The sequence below is a fragment of the Ranitomeya variabilis genome, chromosome 4, assembly GCF_051348905.1.
Source record: "Ranitomeya variabilis isolate aRanVar5 chromosome 4, aRanVar5.hap1, whole genome shotgun sequence".
NCBI lineage: Eukaryota > Metazoa > Chordata > Amphibia > Anura > Dendrobatidae > Ranitomeya > Ranitomeya variabilis.
In genome coordinates, this window is record NC_135235.1 from 390,302,742 (window position 1) to 390,322,406 (window position 19,665).

The window sequence follows — 19,665 nt, forward strand, 5'->3', positions numbered from 1 at the left end:
CCCAGATGTTTCCTTTTCACAAGGGTAACAGGTGAAAATGGAAGCCAAAATATGTTGTGCGTATTCTCCTGAGTACCCAGATGCCCTAAATATGCATGGCAGGGCTTGGAAGGGATGGAGCGCCAATTGATTTATGGAGCGCAATTTTGGCTGGAATAGATTGCGGATCACATGTCATATTTGGAGAGCCACTGACATGTCAAAACAGCCGAAACCCCCACAAGTGATCCCATTTTTACAAACTTACACCTCTCAATGAATTCATCTGGGGGTGAGGTGAGTATGCTTACACCACATGATCCTCACAGAATGTTATAACATTGGGGGGTGAAGAAAGAATAATTACATTTTTACCACTAAAATGTTGTTTTAGCCACAAGTTTTTTAATTTTTCTAAGGGCTAATAGGAAAAAAATGGACCTCACAGTTTGTTGTTCAATTTCTCCTGAGTACGCCAATATCCTACATGTACTCGGGAATTACTGTTCTGGAACAATGGAAAACTCAGAAGGGAAAAGTGCCAAGCGGCTTGCAGGCACAATGACCCATTGGAAGAGCCTATGAGGTACCAAAGCAGCAGAACTCCCAATAAGTTACCCCATTTTACAAACTACACCTCTCAATGAATTCATCTAGGGGTGCAGTGATCATATTGACACCACAGGTGTGTCACACAATTTGATACAATTGGGCGGTGAAGAATAAATAATTACATTTTTACCATAATAATGTTGCTTTAGCCTCAAATTGTACATTTTCACAAGGGGAAAATAAGTAAAACTGGCAAAAAAATGTGTCACACAATTTTTGTTGCAATACCCCATATGTGGCTGTACAGTACTGCTTAGCCACACAACGAGACTTGGAAAGAAAGGAGCGCTATTTGACTCTTGGAGAACAAATTATCATGAAATAGTTAGCAGACTCATATACAAAGCCACAAAGTGCCAGAAGAGAAGAATCCCCCTCAAGTTACCCCATTTTGGAAATTACACCCTTTTGGGACTTTATCTACAGATGTAGTGACGATTTTGACTTTATGTGTGTTTTCCATAAAAAAACAAGCAGTAGTGGATGTTGTTGAAAATTGAAAATTTGCAACTGCAGTGCCTAGTACATTATAGTTATTACCCAGTACATTGAAGTGCCCATACATTGTGTCCAGCTTGTGAATCTGGAGACACACACAACATAAATTAGGCGGTATCTCATCTCTACAGAAAAACAAAATATGTGGACCCTAAATGTGGTTTGGAAACACTGTGGGGCTCAGAAGAGAGAGGGGCATTTGGATTTGTGAGCGCACAATTCAATGGATTTCTTTTGGGAGGCAAGAAGCCATGGCGCTTTCCAGAGCCTCTGTGCTACCAGTAACATGAAAGCCCCCTATATTTCCACTAATAGATTATGAGCCTGAGTGGGGACTTGCTATTTTTGTGGACTTAGTTGAAGCTTTTATTGGAAACATTTTACTTAACATTTGGGGTCACATTTATCTGGCCTTCTATGCTGAGAACTTATATTGGGGTTTCCATCTAATCCTCCAAATGAAGTGATTCAGATGAAACATCCGAGGGATCCTTTAACTATAATGAGGAAGTAGGATTATTCTGGACTCCGTCTAGCCTCTGTTCAGGGGTGTTCTTCTTTTCAGTTCACAAAACTGTGGCCGACTGCGCTTTATGCACGCTGTGACAAAGTCATTGGTAAATTGCTGGAGGGGAGATATGTGTCACTACGTTTAATGGCATCAGTGATATAAAACTCAGAGTTTTATCCTCCAGCACACTAATTGCCGTGAGGGGTGAAGCTAATTTATATAATGGACTGGCTTTTATGTGGACATCCATAGAGCGGATGGAAGGATGTCCACCTTATTTCCACCCCAGGGTGTGGTCTGAGGCTTAAATAGCTGGGCTCCAGAGGCAGTCTGGGTTCAGCAGGACTGTAGAGAAGATCTCCAGTGGTTTGTGTCCCGAGGAGGAAAGACTGAATCTGTGGTTCTGAGGAATGGGCAGCGCCTCGCAAATGTATGTACTGTGTACACCATTTTTGTTTTCTTTGTTGTTTTCCTGTTTTTGCCCGAAGGGCTGTGCTTTACTTTTTGTTGGTTTATGCCGCCATATAAACCAACCGAAGATTTAAATAGACAGTGTTCCTGTTTTCTACCTACATATACCGCTGAGAGAGTTGAACTGCCACAATGCTTAAAAAGACGGACAGACCCCACCGAATCATAGGCCAGACGATGTCCATAGTGTTTCCATATGCCTTATTATAGGAAAAATAGGGAAAGGTCGTGAAGAGGTTAAAAAAAGACATTCTTACCACTAAAATCTTGTTTTAGCCTCAGATTTTTCATTTCACAGGTGGAAATATGTGAAAATGGATAAATGTTAACCTAAGCCGTTTTGCGATTTTTGGGTAGCAGAATGAACAAAATAGGGTGTAACTTGAACAAGTAGAAGTGGTTCGCACTCACCACACTTTATTGGTGAAAGTTCATACAAAAGTGGACATCAGTTAGTAGGGAGTTAGGTGCACAATAGGCCATTTTGCATTCATTACCTTTCTACATGAAGATCTTCGTGCAATCTAATTTTCAGATATTGGGATTCTTTTACAAAATAATTACTATAATTTTCTCATGGGTAAAAATTTACTGTAAGGTATTGCTCCTGTTACATGATTGTGGTGAGCACGGTCATAATGAAGTAACATGTTAGTAGAGGTGGGTTTTATAAAGAAATTTGTTCGTAAAGCATTATTTTAAAATGGTGATTTCAACATCTAATGAAAAAACAACAGTTCAAGATTTTTATTTATTTTTACTATGCGGGATAAATAATGAGACAAATTAATTGGTAGGGTCAGCAGGGCTGGGACAGGGTATTTTGGTGCCCTAGGCCATTGAAGCCAATGGAGCCCTCCCCTGATGAACCCTCAGTCCCCAAGCAAAGGAATGGGTTAGAGACTAACGGTAACATGACCCCTAATGCCCTCTCCCCATTCAGATGGGTCAGGTAACAAGCTGTAACGACCACTAACACTAAATGTGTTACATTTTTCACAAAAAAACAGCAAAAGTAAGAAACTGGTGTTTTGCATCATATTCTGTACTGATGGGGTTCTGATGACATTCATGTACTGATGGTTGTTCTGGTGCTGTAATCATCACCAGAGCTATCATCAGTACATGTATATACACTGCTCAAAAAAATAAAGGGAACACTCAAATATCACATCCTAGATCTGAATGAATGAAATATTCTCAATGTTCTGTACAAAGTTGAATGTGCTGACAACAAAATCACACAAAAATCATCAATGGAAATTAATGGAGGCCTGGATTTGGAGTCACACACAAAATTAAAGTGTAATGTAATATCCTTAAAATAAGTCAAAATAATGCTCAGTATTGTGTGTGGCCTCCACGTGCATGTATGACCTTCCTACAACACCTGGGCATGCTCTTGATGAGGCGGTGGATGGTCTCCTGAGGGATCTCCTCTCAGACCTGGACTAAAGCATCCGCCAACTCCTGGAAAGTCTGTGGTGCAACGTGACTTTAGTGGATGGTGCGAGACATGATGTCCAAGATGTGTTCAATCGGATTCAGGTCTGGGGAACGGGCGGGCCAGTCCATAGCTTCAATGTCTTCATCTTGCAGGAACTGCTGACACACTCCAGCCACATGAGGTCTGGCATTGTCCTGCATTGGGAGGAACCCAGGGCCAACCACACCAGCATATGGTCTCACAAGGGGTCTGAGGATCTCATCTCGGTACCTAATGGCAGTCAGGCTACCTATGGAGAGCACATGGAGGGCTGTGCGTCCCGCCAAAGAAATGCCACCCCACACCATTACTGACCCCCTGTCAAACCGGTCATGCTGAAGGATGTTGCAGGCAGCAGATCACTCGCCACAGCGTCTCCAGACTCTATCACGTCTGTCACATGTGCTCAGTGTGAACCTGCTTTCATCTGTGAAGAGCACAGGGCACCAGTGGTGAATTTGCCAATCCTGTTGCTGGGTTGTTGCCCTCCTACGGCCCCCTCCACGTCTCCTGGTGTACTGGCCTGTCTCCTGCTAGCGCTGCCAGCCTCAGGACACTATGCGGACAGACACAGCAAACCTTCTTGCCACAGCTCGGATTGATGTGCCATCCTGGATGAGCTGCACTACCTGAGCCACTTGTGTGGATTGCAGAGTCCGTCTCATGCTACCACGAGTGTGAAAGCACAACCACCATTCAAAAGTGACCAAAACATCAGCCAGAAAGCATTGGTACTGAGATGTGGTCTGTGGTCCCCACCTGCAGAACCACTCCTTTTTTGAGTGTGTCTTGATAATTGCCAATAATTTCCATCTGTTGTCTATTCCATTTGCACAACAACATGTGAAATTGATTGTCAAACAGTGTTGCTTCCTAAGTGGACAGTTTGATTTCACAGAAGTTTGAATTACTTGGAGTTATATTCTGTTGTTTAAGTGTTCCCTTTATTTTTTTGAGCAGCGTAAAACTAAAATCATCATCAGTACATAAATAGAACACCAAAGCCATCGATAGCACATGCATAAGGCACCAGAATCATCATCAGTAAATAAAACCACCATCTGTGCATTAATGCGTCGTCAGAAACACCGTCAGTAAATAAATACACCAGTACCATCAACAGTACATGAATACATCACCAGAACCACCATTAGTACATAATTGCATCACCAGAACCATAAGCAATCAATTGTATTGTCAAGTCAGCACCATATACATTTGTATCACATGAACTACAACTTCTAGTATGTCCTTAATAATGGTAAGGAGATGCTGGGGGGATTGTTCTTATCAGTCATTATCAAACAGTGAACCATACATGAACCACATTACTGATGGGACAGTATCACAAATAAACATTTACATCCAGGTACCTTATAGGTGACATCTTCTTTGATTGGAGTTGTTCTTTCATTTCGTCTCCATCTTGTGCAGACTCCATGATGGCTTTTCACATCCACATCTCTGCAGACTTACCTCGTCTATGGTCTCAGGTAGCATATCATGACATGGTGCCCTTAAAAATAAGAGTGTTATTGAAATGTCCTCATCATAAAAATATATTTCCATACTATTTCCATACTATGTCTGCCCACTCTCTGCCCTTATGAGCTACATCTGCCACACTTTCTGCTTTAATGATTCACAACCACCCAACTGTCCACCATTATCAACTGCAACTACCCCACTGTCTGCCATTATCACATATAACTGCCATACCATTGGCCCTTATGAACCACAGCCTATACTATAGCAGTCCCTTCTCCAATGTTTTTCCTTACCCTCTCTATATGTCCACACTGTCCCCTGCTATGCTATCCTCTCTGAATAGTGCCCCCATTTCATGCTGCCCACTCTCCATATCCATTCTGTGTCCCTTTTCACACTATGCCCTCATACTACCAACCACATTGTTCTCTCCAAATTGTATCTCCTACTTACACTGTCCCCCTACACGGTGTGATGGTCACCACAGATGCCCATACAGTTTGTTATCCACAACAGACCTCCAATATACACTATGATGTCAACCACAGCCCCCATGCAGTATGCTACCCACCACAGTACCCTAATGTACAGTATGATGCCCACCACAGCCCCCCTATACAATATGCTCACCACAGCCCCCATTATACAGTATAGTATGATCACTACCACAACACTCTATATAGGGTGATGACCCTTCCAGCACCCCATACAGTATTATAGCCCCCATTACCAATATAATGTAATGGCCCCCACAGAGCCTTAGATAGAGTATAATACCCCACACAGTATGATATCCACCACAGTCTTCCATTAAACAATATGATATCCACCACAGTCCCCCATTAACAGTATGATGTTTCCACAGCCCAGTTATAACATCCCCCACAGCCAGCCCCCAGTGTATTGTACTCCACAGTGTGATAGCCCCCAGTATAATATGTACCCCATAGTGTGATAGGCCCCCAGTACAATATACCCCACAGCCAACCCCCAGTATAATGCTCCCCACATCCAGCCTCCAGTATAATAGATACCCCATAGTTGTAATAAGCCCCCAATATAATGCTCCCCACCGCCATCTCCCAGTATAATGTTTCCCAAAGTCAACCCCCAGTATATGTACCCAATAGTGTAATAGGCCCCCACAGCCAGAATCTCCCAGTGTAATATCCACACAACCTCTCTTGTGATGCCGCCCATTCATTAGTTAAATAATATAAGAGAAAGACAAAAAAAACAACAACTTATACTCATCTAATCCAGGTTCGCTGTCCAGCACAACTGCTGTCTCCTCTTCTATGAAGCGCAGCAGTGAGCGCTGGATGGCATGATGACGTCACTGCATCGTGCCATCCAACGTCCCCTGCATGCACAGTCTCCTTTAGTGCACAGGCCAGAAGTGGCCTGTGTTCTGCTGGAGTTCGCGGCGGCGCAGGGAGCTGAGCTGATTACAGCTCCTCTGCTCCTGTCTTGGTCAACGCTGACATCAACTGTTTCCGCGTCTAGTAGATGTGAATACAACTGACTGCAAAGGAGGAGCGACGGCCGAGGCACAGGCAGAGAGGGGTGAGCGGTGTCAGTGACTGACACTGCTTCCCTGTCTGTCCGTGCCCTGGCTGTCACTGTGCTGAATGCCTGCAGACAGAGGAAGGGAACGGGCAGCCGCAGGCATTCAGCAATGTCAGATGGCATTTTTACCCCTAAGTGCGCCCCCTCTCTGAGGCAGAAGGTAGAGCTTTATGCAGGTGACCCTCGCCCCGGCCCTGATGGTCACTATACTACAGCAATACCAGATTTATAGAGGCTTTTTTAAGTTTTGCTGCTTTTACACATTTAAAACACTTTTCTTAAAACCATTTTTTTACTTTGCACCAAAATCATGAATTGCATGTGCCATTTTGGAGAATTTGATACCAAAAACAACAACTGATACCAGAAGACAATAAAAGAAACAATAAAGGAAAGTGGCTTAAGAAAAACCTGAAAATGATGAATTGGGACGTGTGTGCTAGGGTCTGTGTATTGCTGGCTATCATCCATTTAGCTGATGTGTAGAATGTGCTTAAATGCCATTATCAGAAGCGCAGACAGAGGTTCTGAACCCCACTTCTAGTGATCGATGAGGTCACAAGTGATCAATGGGATGCATTTCAATTGAGGGACAACTCCATTCAGTGTAAAGAAATTGTACTTTATAATTTATTATCAGGGCATTCTGGGCTATCCACAAGTAGGACAGATTTGAAGATGACATTAAAAAATACTAACCAATATCTCTGTTAGTAAAATAAGTTTAGACCCATTCTCTGGAACAGCCCAGGAAATGATCAAAGCTGGAGGGTTTTAGGTGGAGTTTATAAAAATACTACCTTTTGTAATGGGACATGCCCAAATTTATCGAGATCATTTCCAAATATCTGGGGCAGTCTTGGCTCACAAAGGACTGTTGCCAAATTTGCGAATACCCAACATTTTGACAGTTCTGCTCGATTAAATCTATAAAGATCAGAGTTTTCTGTAGACTGGTGTTACTTCTGCAGAATGAGGTGGTTTACTTACCTGTGGTGTTATTTGAGATAATTTCTCCCTCCTTCAATTGTTGGTTTATCACCTCATATGTTTCTTTATCTCTTGTTACAACCAACTCTTTAGTATAAGATGGATACTCAGTCTTGTTTTACCATAATATATAAAAAAGAAGACAAGTTTTAAAGATTTAACAGGACACTGAATGGAAACACAAAACATCTAAAGGTAATTATAAGGTAAAAATATTATATACAAAGCTTGTAGAAATCAACATTTACCTGATAATCCTGTAGAATGCTGTAATGTTCCTGTGTATCAAGAGTAGACAAGACCTCCTCTGGTTTGTTCTTCAACCTGAATCCCTCTGTAGAAGACACAATTTAATGGGAGGGCACACAGGACAAGTCTCTATAAGTCTGCATTCACCTTAATCTGACATTACATCTGTTCATACAATTAAAAATTCTTGAACTAAATTGATCCCACCTTACCTAGTGATGTTACGGACTGGTGGTTCTCCTTTAAAATATCTTCATACAAATCCTTGTGTCCTTCTAAATATGCCCATTCCTCCATGGAAAAATAGACAGTGACATCCTGACACCTTACAGGAACCTGTTAAGCAAGAAAATAAATTTAGAGAAAAAGCCAAAAATCGACTTTTTTGTACAAAACAAAAACTGTTTGTGTTCACTAAACCTGCAAGCGAAGATGAAAAAATGCAAAATGACCTCCTACTTGTCCAGAATCCCCAAAATTACTTCTGGCACTTATACACATACATAAAGAAATGAATAGCTTTTATATTTTAACGGCCTTTGGCTTGACTTCGAGTCATAGCGAATTGATGAATGAACGCTCTGTAGGAAGCTCAATCTTGTACAAGACTAGATAGGTTCACCAGAATTTTCTCGGCTGTTATCTTGATAGTATCAAACTATCGGGTTGCTGGTCTTGGTCTTCGCCTTGTTCTTTCTATTCTTCCAACCATGATGTCCTTCTCCAGTGATTTCTCTCTTTGGATGACGTGTCCAAAGTAGACAAGTTGCAGCTTGATGATTCTTGCTTCGAGTGACATGTCTGGCTTGATTTGTTCCAAAATTAATTTGTTTGTTCTTCTTGCAATTCATGGTATTGAATCCTTCTTCAGTACCACTAGGTCTTGAGTGTCTGAGTAGGTTGAAGTCCTTAAGAACTTCCAGCTCGTCGCCGTCAATCTCAAATGCATCTTGGTCGTACCTGGCAGTTCAATATCTTTGTCCTCTTTGTGTTGATTAGCAGTCCTATGTTCGAGCTTTCCATCTTGACACTCGGTAGTAAGTCATTCATTTCATCTATGCTTGTTGCTTTCAAAGTTGTATCACCTTCGTCCACTAAGTAGTTTAAAAATTGCACAAAAACGGAAAAAAAACAACATTTTTTAATCGTAATGCTCAATAATAAAAAACAATCTAACCAATCTTCAAAGATACATCACATATAATTCACAGAGTACACCAACTACAAACACAATAGTAATCAATGTGCTAAGCACGTACTTGTCTACCTGCCAAATGTATTTATTCAAATATCCACGAAAATCACTTATCATATATCCATACATCCACAAAAAAATTTTCTTCATCCTTCAATATCTACTAATCTAAGAACAGTCAGGCATAGGGAATGTATTTCCTCCTAATCTTGTTCAATACCAATAGTGAAATTGGCTTTGACCTTGAAGATTCAACTGTTTAGTATTTCATCAGGAAACTAGATATTGGACACACTTACATATATTCTTCTAGTTTTAGCACGAGATCAGGCAGAAACCTCTTCTACCAAAAGTCCAAGAAAACCTCTCTTTTTAATGTATGTATAGTCACACACAAGAAAACATTCACCATCCATACACTACCTGTCCTTGGTATCCCTGCAGAGCTCACCTCTCCAGTCAACAGATTAATCATCTTGTTCATGAGTTCTAGGATCTTCTGCTCGTTGATTTCATCATTATTCTGTGAGCAAACCTGATCCTTTCTCCATTCTTCATCCTCATCAGATAGCTCCTTTTTTAATGTATACACCTGTGCATGTAGAGAAAAATTGATCCCCCTTTAAACACCTCAACTTCTTCTATCTGTTCGAATACCGTTTTAGTTAACACAGATACAAGTGACTCCAAGTGACATGAATGCCACACCTCACCTCTCCGGTTAGCAGGTTGATGATCTCTAGAGTCACATTTAATATCCTCTCAGCAATGTGTTTTCTTTCTTTGCCCATCCTTCCTAGGTCTTTGAGAGAAAGACGCATTTCCTTATAGAGGACACTTTATCTGAGTGATATAAGGGGAGAAAGAGGAAGGGGTCATTTTGAATAAAGAAATAAACAGCATCTTACATGTATAAGGATAGTATCTCATGTACTAAGAATGATAAAATAATTCCTATAGAGGACCATGGAAATCATCTATATGAAATTGAAACATAGAAAGCAGAAGTAGTGATGAACACTGTGCTAGGGCTGGCGGAAAGCACCAAATAATAAAAGGGTATTAATGAGGTGCGTTCGCAGCCCGGGGTCCACCGTGCAGAGATGTGACCAGCTGCTCGGTACTGGCGGACTATATGGCGGTATAAAAATGAACAAACACGGGTTAACGTCACCCGGTATGTTTATAGAAGGACCCTGTTGCGTCACAGAGCCGCAATACCACAGAATGTACGCAAGGGTTCGGTCACGGAACTCTATCCCAAGGACAGGGAGTTAGAGTCCCTCTAGACCCACTGGCGCACGGCGCCGCACCCGAGGTGCCAGGAAATACTAAATAATAGATTTATCACACTGAGTGCGCGCAGCATCACTCTGGCGATCGCCACTAGCCACCCTAACTAGGGAGAGGAAAGCACACTAATTGTGCACGGAACCGCACTGACGAGCGCTGTTATTTAGACGCTGGAGAATCATGCTTGGTGCTGGTATGCACTTAACTGGCGCTATTTCATCTATTAGGAGCTTTCACCAGAACATACATGCATCCACAAACATCACAATTTGAGGTTATGCTAGAGCATGGCCGAGCGGCCATACAAACCTCTTATAGTCGCAGTCTTCCGGGACCTTACCAGTGGTCCAATCAGAGCCGCTTGAGGACCTGGGCATGTGACCTCCGACCTCCAATGAGAGGTCAACTCACAAGCATGCCCAGTAGGCAAAAAGCAGGACTTAGTCCCAGGAGCGTCTGCTCGCCGCTTACTAATGCTGGTTACAATAGCTGGACCTGGGACGGCAGATGTAACCAGACGTACAGCATCAGCTTGAGCAAGATGCTGGGACCGATGTCTCTGCTGAGCAGGCTCCTTTGCGGCTGAGGAAGAATGGGAGACCGCAGAGGACATGGTTCGAGATTCCCATAGAGGTGGAGCCACATATTCATTACTGTAATGAGCGGTAACGGTGACCGCTCAGTACAGGGAGAAGCAGGGACTGCACAACGCCAAGAGTAGGTGAGTATAACAGGGAGGGGTGTGCGATATTCACCTGCTCCTCATTCCGGCGCCGCCCGTCTTCTGCAGTGACGCTCAGGTCAGAGGGCGCGATGACGTGGTTAGTGCGCGCCCTCTGCCTGAACGTCAGTGCTGAAGATGGAGCGGCGCCGGAACGAAGTCAGGTGAATATTGAAAGTGCCGGGAGCCTGAGCGACAGAGAGGTGAGTATGTGATTTTTGTTCTTTATCGCAGCAACAGCAAATGGGGCAAGTGTCTGTATGGAGCATCTATGGGGCCATAACGTTTGTGCAGCACTATAATGGGGCAAGTGTCTGTATGGGGCCATAATCAACGTTTGTGCAGCACTATATGGGTCAAGTGTCTGTATGGAGCATCTTATGGGGCCATAATCAACGTTTATGCAGCCCTAAATAGGGCAAGTGTCTGTATGGGGCCATAATCAATTTTTGTGCAGCACTATATGGGGCAAATATCTTTATGGAGCATCTTATGGGGCCATAATTAACATTTGTGGAGCATTATAAGAGGCAAGTGTCTGTATGGAGCATCTTATGGGGCCATAATCAAGGCTTGTGCAGCACTATATGGGGCAAATATCTTTATGGAGCATCTTATGGGGACATAATCAACATTTGTGCAGCATTACATTGGGCAAATGTGTCTATGGAGCATCTTATGGGGCCATTATTAACCTTTATGCAGGATTATATGGGGCATATTTTAATATGGAGCATCTTATGGGGCCATCAAACTTTATGGAGCATTATATGGGGCTCCTGATTCAATATAGATATTCAAAACCACAACCTACTGATGTCTCAATTAATTTTACTTTTATTGGTATCTATTTTTACGTTTGACATTTACCGGTAGCTGCTGCATTTCCCACCCTAGGCTTATACTCGAGTCATTAAGTTTTCCCAGTTTTTTGTGGCAAAATTAGGGGGATCGGCTTATACTCGAGTATATACGGTATATATTCTCGTGTGCAGCACCATGGAATTAATGGTGCTATATAAATAAATAATAACTATATATATATGTTTTGCCTAAAATACAAAGGAAATGTGTAATCTTTAACTTTAGCCCTTTTAGAGATCATTTCATCTTCAACTTGCCTAACTTCACAATAATAGTAAATTTGACCAGGGGTGCCCAAACTTTTACATGCCACTGTAACTGTAAAACGATGTCTGTTATCTGCCATTTGACTTGCCACTGTGGCTTTATTTATATACATCAATACAATTACATGTACACATCCAGGAACATGTGAGGGATATTAAAGTGGCTAGGTTTATCACCTCTGATGAGGATCACAATGGAAAATTTGCTAAAATGAAGACCTTGTCCTCCCATTATCACGAGTTTCATCCCTCTGGACTAATTGATTTGAGAGTCAGGGGTATTGATGTTGTTCATCTGGGTATACGAGGCGGCAATCTTATGAATAAATTGGCTCAGATAGAACGTCGTTGGATTACTACCCTTAGGACTATGAAGCCAAATGGCCTTAATGATCAATGGGGGTTTTATAGCTTTTTATGATTTGTATATATATATCTATTTATATAATTGCCTTGTAATGTTTTCATTTCCTGTTCTGCTTAGATGCAACCGTATCCCAGAATTCCAAGCGGAGGAAGTTCACAGACCGCCATATTGGGACACCCAAGTGATGGGTGTCTCAATATGGAAACTGCTGCTGGTACCAACCTGTTGCGTGGTACTACCAGCGGAACACCGTCGCAACACACACACACACACATACACACTCATACAGTCACACACTCTCACAGCCTCTTGTGCGGTACCACCAGCGGAACACCATCGCGAACATGCCGACGCCGGGATCAGCCAAATGATTCACTGACTGCCGTGTTGTGAACTATACTTCTTGGCTCCCTCTTGTGGTCACTAGTGGTTTGGCACTTGGATTGTCCTTTCCCAGGTTGGTACTCACCTGCTTCGTTAGGTCTGGGGTGTTGCTATTTAAACTTTCTGGATTCTCAGTCCAGTGCCTGGCATCGTTGTAATCAGTTCATTTCTGTTTGCTCCTGTCTTCAGGTCCTGGTTCCTTGCAAGATAAGCTAAGTCCTGCTTTCTTATTTTTGATCGTTTCCATTGTTTATATTTTTGTCCAGTTTGTACAAAATGTGATTCCTGATATCGCTGGAAGCTCTAGGGGGCTGATATTCTCCCCCCACACCGTTAGTCGGTTTGGGGGTTCTTGGATATTCAGCGTGGATATTTTGCAGGGTTTTTTGCTGACCATATAAGTCATCTTACTATATTCTGCTATTAGTCAGTGGGCCTCTCTTTGCTAAAATCTAGTTCATTCTTACGTTTGTCTTTTCTTCTTACCTCATCGTTATTATTTGTTGGGGGCTTGTATTACTTTGGGGTCTTTTCTCTGGAGGCAAGAGAGGTCTTATTTTCCCTGATAGGGTTAGTTAGTTCTCCGGCTGGCGCGAGACGTCTAGGATCAACGTAGGCACGTTCCCCGGCTACTGTTAGTGTTTGCGCTAGGATCAGGTATATGGTCGGCCTAGTTACCACTTCCCTATGAGCTGGTATTTATGTTTGCAGACTTGCTTTAATTTCTGAGATCCCCTGCCATTGGGATTCATAACACTGCCGCCATCTTTGTACAGGAGGAGTGCATGTGCAGTTTTAATGTGACCGCCACCATCTGTATGCACAAAGATGGCGGCGGTCTGAATTACTGCGCCTGCGCAAATTACGCGCAGGTGCAGTGAATCATTTGGCTGATCCCGGGGGCAGATGCGCGACGTGTCTACAGGCAGAGGAAGCCGGTCACATTAAAGGGGTTTTCCCAAGAACGAAAGTACATTTTAAAAATTGACTGTGTCTGACCGTATACGGAACATACCACATCTCCTGGGCAAGGGAGGAAGCAAAAGATAATACTGACATTACAGCTGAGAAACACAGTGGATTCATTTTGTGAGGTAAAATATTTCACTGACTGTTTTTAAAAACTATTTTACCTCACAAAATGTATCCTCTGCGATCTCCTGCTGTAATGTCAGTATTGTCTTTTGCTTCCTCCCCTGCCCAGGAGCTATGGTATGTTCGGTACATGGTCAGACATAGACAATTGTTAAAATGAACTTTTGTTTGTGGGAAAACCCCTTTAAAAAGTAAACATCAACGCCAACATGGCTCCTCATAAAAAGTATGCCAATGACAATGAAAGGAAAGCAGCAAAGGCACAACGTCAAAGACAACAAAGGGCAAATGAAACTCTTGAAGAACAACAGCATCGCTGGGACAAAAAAATGCATATAAGTGTAGGCGTCAAGCACATTAGTCCCCTGATGCAAAAGTCATTAGATTATCACAGGATGCCATCAGGCAACAACAGTGCCGCATGCCTGCCCCCATCGTGACATTACCGCCCTCCCGATGGGCCTCTATCTAGTGTATATATATATATATATATATATATATATACATACATATATACACATACATACACTACGGTTCCAAAGTTTAGGGTCACCCAGACAATCTTGTGTTTTCCATGAAAACTCATACTTTTAATAATCAAATGAGTTGCCAAATGAATTGAAAATCTAGTCTGGACATTGACAAGGTTCGAAAAAAATATTTTTATTTGAAATAATAATTTTCTCCTTCAAACTTTGCTTTCGTCAAAGAATGCTCCCTTTGCAGCAATTCCAGCATTGCAGACCTTTGGCATTCTGGCAGTTAATTTGCTGAGGTAATCTGGAGAAATTTCACCCCATACTTCCAGAAGCCCCTCCTACATGTTGGTTTGGCTTGATGGTCACTTTTTGCGTACCATATGGTCAAGCTGCTCCCACAACAGCTCAATGGGGTTAAGATCTGGTGACTGCGCTGGCCACTCCATTATAGATAGAATACCAGCTGCCTGCTTCTTTCCTAAATAGTTCTTGCATAATTTGGAGGTGGGCTTTGGGTCATTGTCCTGTTGTAGGATGAAATTGGCTCCAATCAAGCGCTGTCCACAGGGTATGGCATGGCGTTGCAAAATGGAGTGATAGCCTTCCTTATTCAATATCCCTTTTACCTTGTACAAATCTCCCACTTTACCAGCACCAAAGCAACCCCAGACCATCACATTACCTCCACCATGCTTGACAGATGACGTCAGGCACTCTTCCAGCATCTTTTCAGTTGTTCTGCGTCTCACAAATATTCTTCTGTGTGATCCAAACACCTCAAACTTGGATTCGTCTGTTCATAACACTTTTTTCATAACGTGTCGCTTTTGTCCTCATGCACGTTATAGTGTGGTCCTAGGAGCTCGAGTTATTTTAATCATGTGAAATATAATTTGATACATTTTTTAAAGAAGAGCTGGAACATCAACGTTTTTTCCTTTGGTATTAAGTTGAGGGTGCCAACAATTTTGTCCAGCCCATTATGAGGGTTTATGTGAAATTATGTCTAACTTGCATTTTTTCCCCCTCTGCTTTTTTGTGTTGTTCCAATAAACACAAATTAAATAAACATGTGTATAACAAATTGCAATAATTTTCGGAGAGAAACTTCATTTTCTGGAACAATTTCAAGGGTGCCTACACTTTCGGTCATGACTACAGTTGGGGAAATAAGTATTTGACTCCTTGCTGATTTTGTAAGTTTGCCCACTGACAAAGACATGAAAAGTCTATAATTTTAAGGGTAGGTTAATGTTGACATTGAAAGATAGAATATCAAAAATAAAATCCAGAAAATCACATTGTATATTGCATAAATTATATACATTTATTTGCATTTTGCAGTGAGAAATAAGTTTTTGATCACCTACCAACCATTAAGAGTTCTGGCTCCTACAGACCAGTTAGACGCTCCTAATCAACTCACTACCTGCATTAAAGACAACTGTCTTACATAGTCACCTTTATAAAAGACTCCTGTCCACAGACTCAATTAATCAGTCAGACTCTAACCTCTACAACATGGGTAAGGCTTCTTTCACACTAGCGTCGGGCTCGGCCCGTCGCTGTGCGTCGGGCCGACGTTCCCGACGCTAGCGTTGTCTCCGCCGCACAACGGGGGCAGCGGATACATTTTTCCAGCGCATCCGCTGCCCCATTGTGAGGTGCGGGGAAGTGCGGGGAGGTGGGGGCGGAGTTCCGGCTGCGCATGCGCGGTCGGAAAAAGCGGACCGTCGTGAGCAAAAAACGTTACATGTAGCGTTTTTTGCTCCCGACGGTCCGCCACTGCATGACGCATCCGTCGCACGACGGGTGCGACGTGTGGCAATCCGTCACAATGCGTCGCTTCATGTTAATCAATGGTGAAAAAACGCATCCTGCAAACACTTTTGCTGGATGTGTTTTTTCGGCAAAACGACGCATTGTGACGGAATGCAGTTAACGCTAGTGTGAAAGTAGCCTAAGACCAAAGAGCTTTATAAGGATGTCAGGGACAAGATCATAGACCTGTACAAAGCTGGAATGGGCTACAAAATCATAAGATGCTGGGTGAGAAGGAGACAACTTTGGAGTAAGAGAAATGCTGCCTATAACCCAAAGAACACTGTCCCCACTGTCAAGCATGGAGGTGGAAACATTATGTTTTGGGGGTGCTTTTTTGCTAAGGGCACAGCACTAATTCACTGCATCAATAAGAGAATGGATGGAGCCATGTACCGTAAAATCCTGAGTGACAACCTCCTTCCCTCCTCCAGGACATTAAAAATGGGTCGTGGCTGGGTCTTCCAGCAAGACAATAACCCAAAACATACAGTCAAGACAACAAAGGAGTGGCTCAAAAAGAAGCACATTAACCCCTTTACCAGGGCCGGACTGGGACTAAAATTCAGCCCTGGCATTTGAAGTTACACAGGCCCACTTGTCACATGGTGACTGTATAATATCTTTGTACACTTGTAGGCAGGGCCAGTTTTAGGCAAAGTGGGGCCCTAGGTAAAGTTTAAAATGGGGCCCCAAATGCTAACATATTGCACATCACACAGAAGCCTTTCTGTTGTATTTACGTGCGCTGAGTTCAGGCCGCTAAACGAGTTTGATCGACAATACTGAAGTTGTTCAACGCTTGTTTCCCGGCCTCTTTCCACCAGCTGAGGAATAATGATGAGACAGAACGATCACTAATAGATCACTAACAGATCCCCATACAGTATCATGTTTTCAGCAGCACATCTACAGTTTACACTGGCAATGTGCTGCTGACAACAAGGCTTTTTGTTCCAGCAAAAACAATCCGAATATGCAGCATTTTACTTGTTTAGTAAAATACACCCCATAGTCCTCCATATATTATAATGTGCTCCATAGTCCTCCATATAGTATAATACACTCCCTATAGTCCTCCATATATTAAAATACACTGCTCAGTCCTCCACATAGTATAATACACACCTCATAGTCCTCCATATAGCATAATACAATCCTCATAGTCCTCCATATAGCATAATACAATCCTCATAGTGCTCCATATAGTATAATGCACCGCCACAGTCATCCATGTAGTACAATTCACTTCCCATAGTATAATGCACCCCATAGTTCTTCATATAGTATAACGTATTCCCCATAGTCCTCGATACAGTATAATGCAGCCCACATATAGTATAATGCAGCCACCCCAGAGTATAATGCAGCCACCCCAGAGTATAATGCAGCCACCCCAGAGTATAATGCAGCCACCCCAGAGTATAATGCAGCCACCCCACAGAGTATAATGCAGCCACCCCACAGAGTATAATGCAGCCACCCCAGAGTATGTAACCCCCATAGAATATAATACAGCCCACCTCCCCATAATATATAATGTAGCCCCCCATAGAATATAATGCAGCCCCCCATAGTATATAACGCAGCCTCCCCCATAGAATATAATATAATATACCCCCACAATAGTATATAACACAGCCACATAGTACATAACATGGCCTCCCCCATAGAATATAATATACTCCCCATAGTATATAGCAAAGCCCGCATATTATATAGCACAAACCGCATAGTATACAGCACAGCCTGCATACTATAGCACAGCTCGCGTAGTAGATAACACAGACCACACAGTAGTATACAGCACAGACCACACAGTAGTATACAGCACAGCCCACACAGTAGTATACAGCACAGCCCACGTAGAAGTATACAGCACAGTCCACACAGTAGTATACAGCACAGCCCACAGAGTAATATATACAGCACAGCCCACAAAGTAATATATACAGCACAGCCCACAAAGTAATATATACAGCACAGCCCACAGAGAACTATATACAGCACAGCCCACAGAGAACTATATACAGCACAGCCCACAGAGAACTATATAAAGCACAGCCCAGAGTACTATATACAGCACAGCCCAGAGTACTATATAAAGCACAGCCCAGAGAGTACTATATACAGCACAGCCCATAGAGTACTATATACAGCACAGCCCAGAGAGAACTATATACAGCACAGCCCACAGAGTACTATATACAGCACAGCCCACAGAGTACTATACACAGCACAGCCCACAGAGTACTATATACAGCACAGCCCACAGAGTACTATATACAGCACAGCCCACAGAGTACTATATACAGCACAGCCCACAGAGTACTATATACAGCACAGCCCACAGAGAACTATATACAGCACACAGTAGTATACAGCACAGAGCACAGCCCACAGAGAACTATATACAGCCCACAGTAGTATACAGCACAGAGCACAGCCCACAGAGAACTATATACAGCCCACAGTAGTATACAGCACAGAGCACAGCCCACAGAGAACTATATACAGCACAGAGCACAGCCCACAGAGAACTATATACAGCCCACAGTAGCATACAGCACAGAGCACAGCCCACAGATAACTATATACAGCCCACAGTAGTATACAGCACAGAGCACAGCCCACAGAGTACTATATACAGCCCACAGTAGTATACAGCACAGAGCACAGCCCACAGAGAGCTATATACAGCCCACAGTAGTATACAGCACAGAGCACAGCCCACAGAGTACTATATACAGCCCACAGTATTATACAGCACAGAGCACAGCCCAGAGAACTATATATAGCACACAGTAGTATACAGCACAGAGCACAGCCCACAGAGTACTATATATAGCACAGAGCACACAGTAGTATACAGCACAGAGCACAGCCCACAGAGAGCTATATACAGCCCACAGTAGTATACAGCACAGAGCACAGCCCACAGAGTACTATATACAGCCCACAGTAGTATACAGCACAGAGCACAGCCCAGAGAACTATATATAGCACACAGTAGTATACAGCACAGAGCACAGCCCAGAGTACTATATATAGCACAGAGCACACAGCAGTATACAGCACAGAGCACAGCCCACAGAGAGCTATATACAGCCCACAGTAGTATACAGCACAGAGCACAGCCCACAGAGTACTATATACAGCCCACAGTAGTATACAGCACAGAGCACAGCCCACAGAGAACTATATACAGCCCACAGTAGTATACAGCACAGAGCACAGCCCACAGAGTACTATATACAGCCCACAGCAGTATACAGCACAGAGCACAGCCCACAGAGAACTATATATAGCACAGAGCACACAGTAGTA

At 42.9% G+C, this 19,665-nt stretch overlaps 1 protein-coding gene across 5 annotated transcripts in view; it reads right to left on the reverse strand.

Annotated features, from left to right (window-relative positions):
- The window catches only part of LOC143767157 (uncharacterized), a 143,779-nt gene that overhangs the window by 41,231 nt on the left and 82,883 nt on the right, over positions 1-19,665 (reverse strand). For 3 of the 5 annotated variants that reach the window (XM_077255212.1, XM_077255213.1, XM_077255210.1), the window contains exons 2-6: positions 9,762-9,891; positions 9,500-9,640; positions 8,066-8,189; positions 7,853-7,938; positions 7,605-7,716 (exon numbers count right to left, since the gene is read on the reverse strand). In XM_077255212.1, the coding sequence (XP_077111327.1) occupies positions 7,605-7,716; positions 7,853-7,938; positions 8,066-8,189; positions 9,500-9,640; positions 9,762-9,869 (571 nt within the window). In that variant the 5' untranslated portion in view covers positions 9,870-9,891. Of the gene's footprint in view, positions 1-7,604; positions 7,717-7,852; positions 7,939-8,065; positions 8,190-8,813; positions 8,948-9,499; positions 9,641-9,761; positions 9,892-15,199; positions 15,296-19,665 lie in introns of those variants that run through there. The other 2 variants (XM_077255214.1, XM_077255209.1) reach the window with 2 other exon arrangements.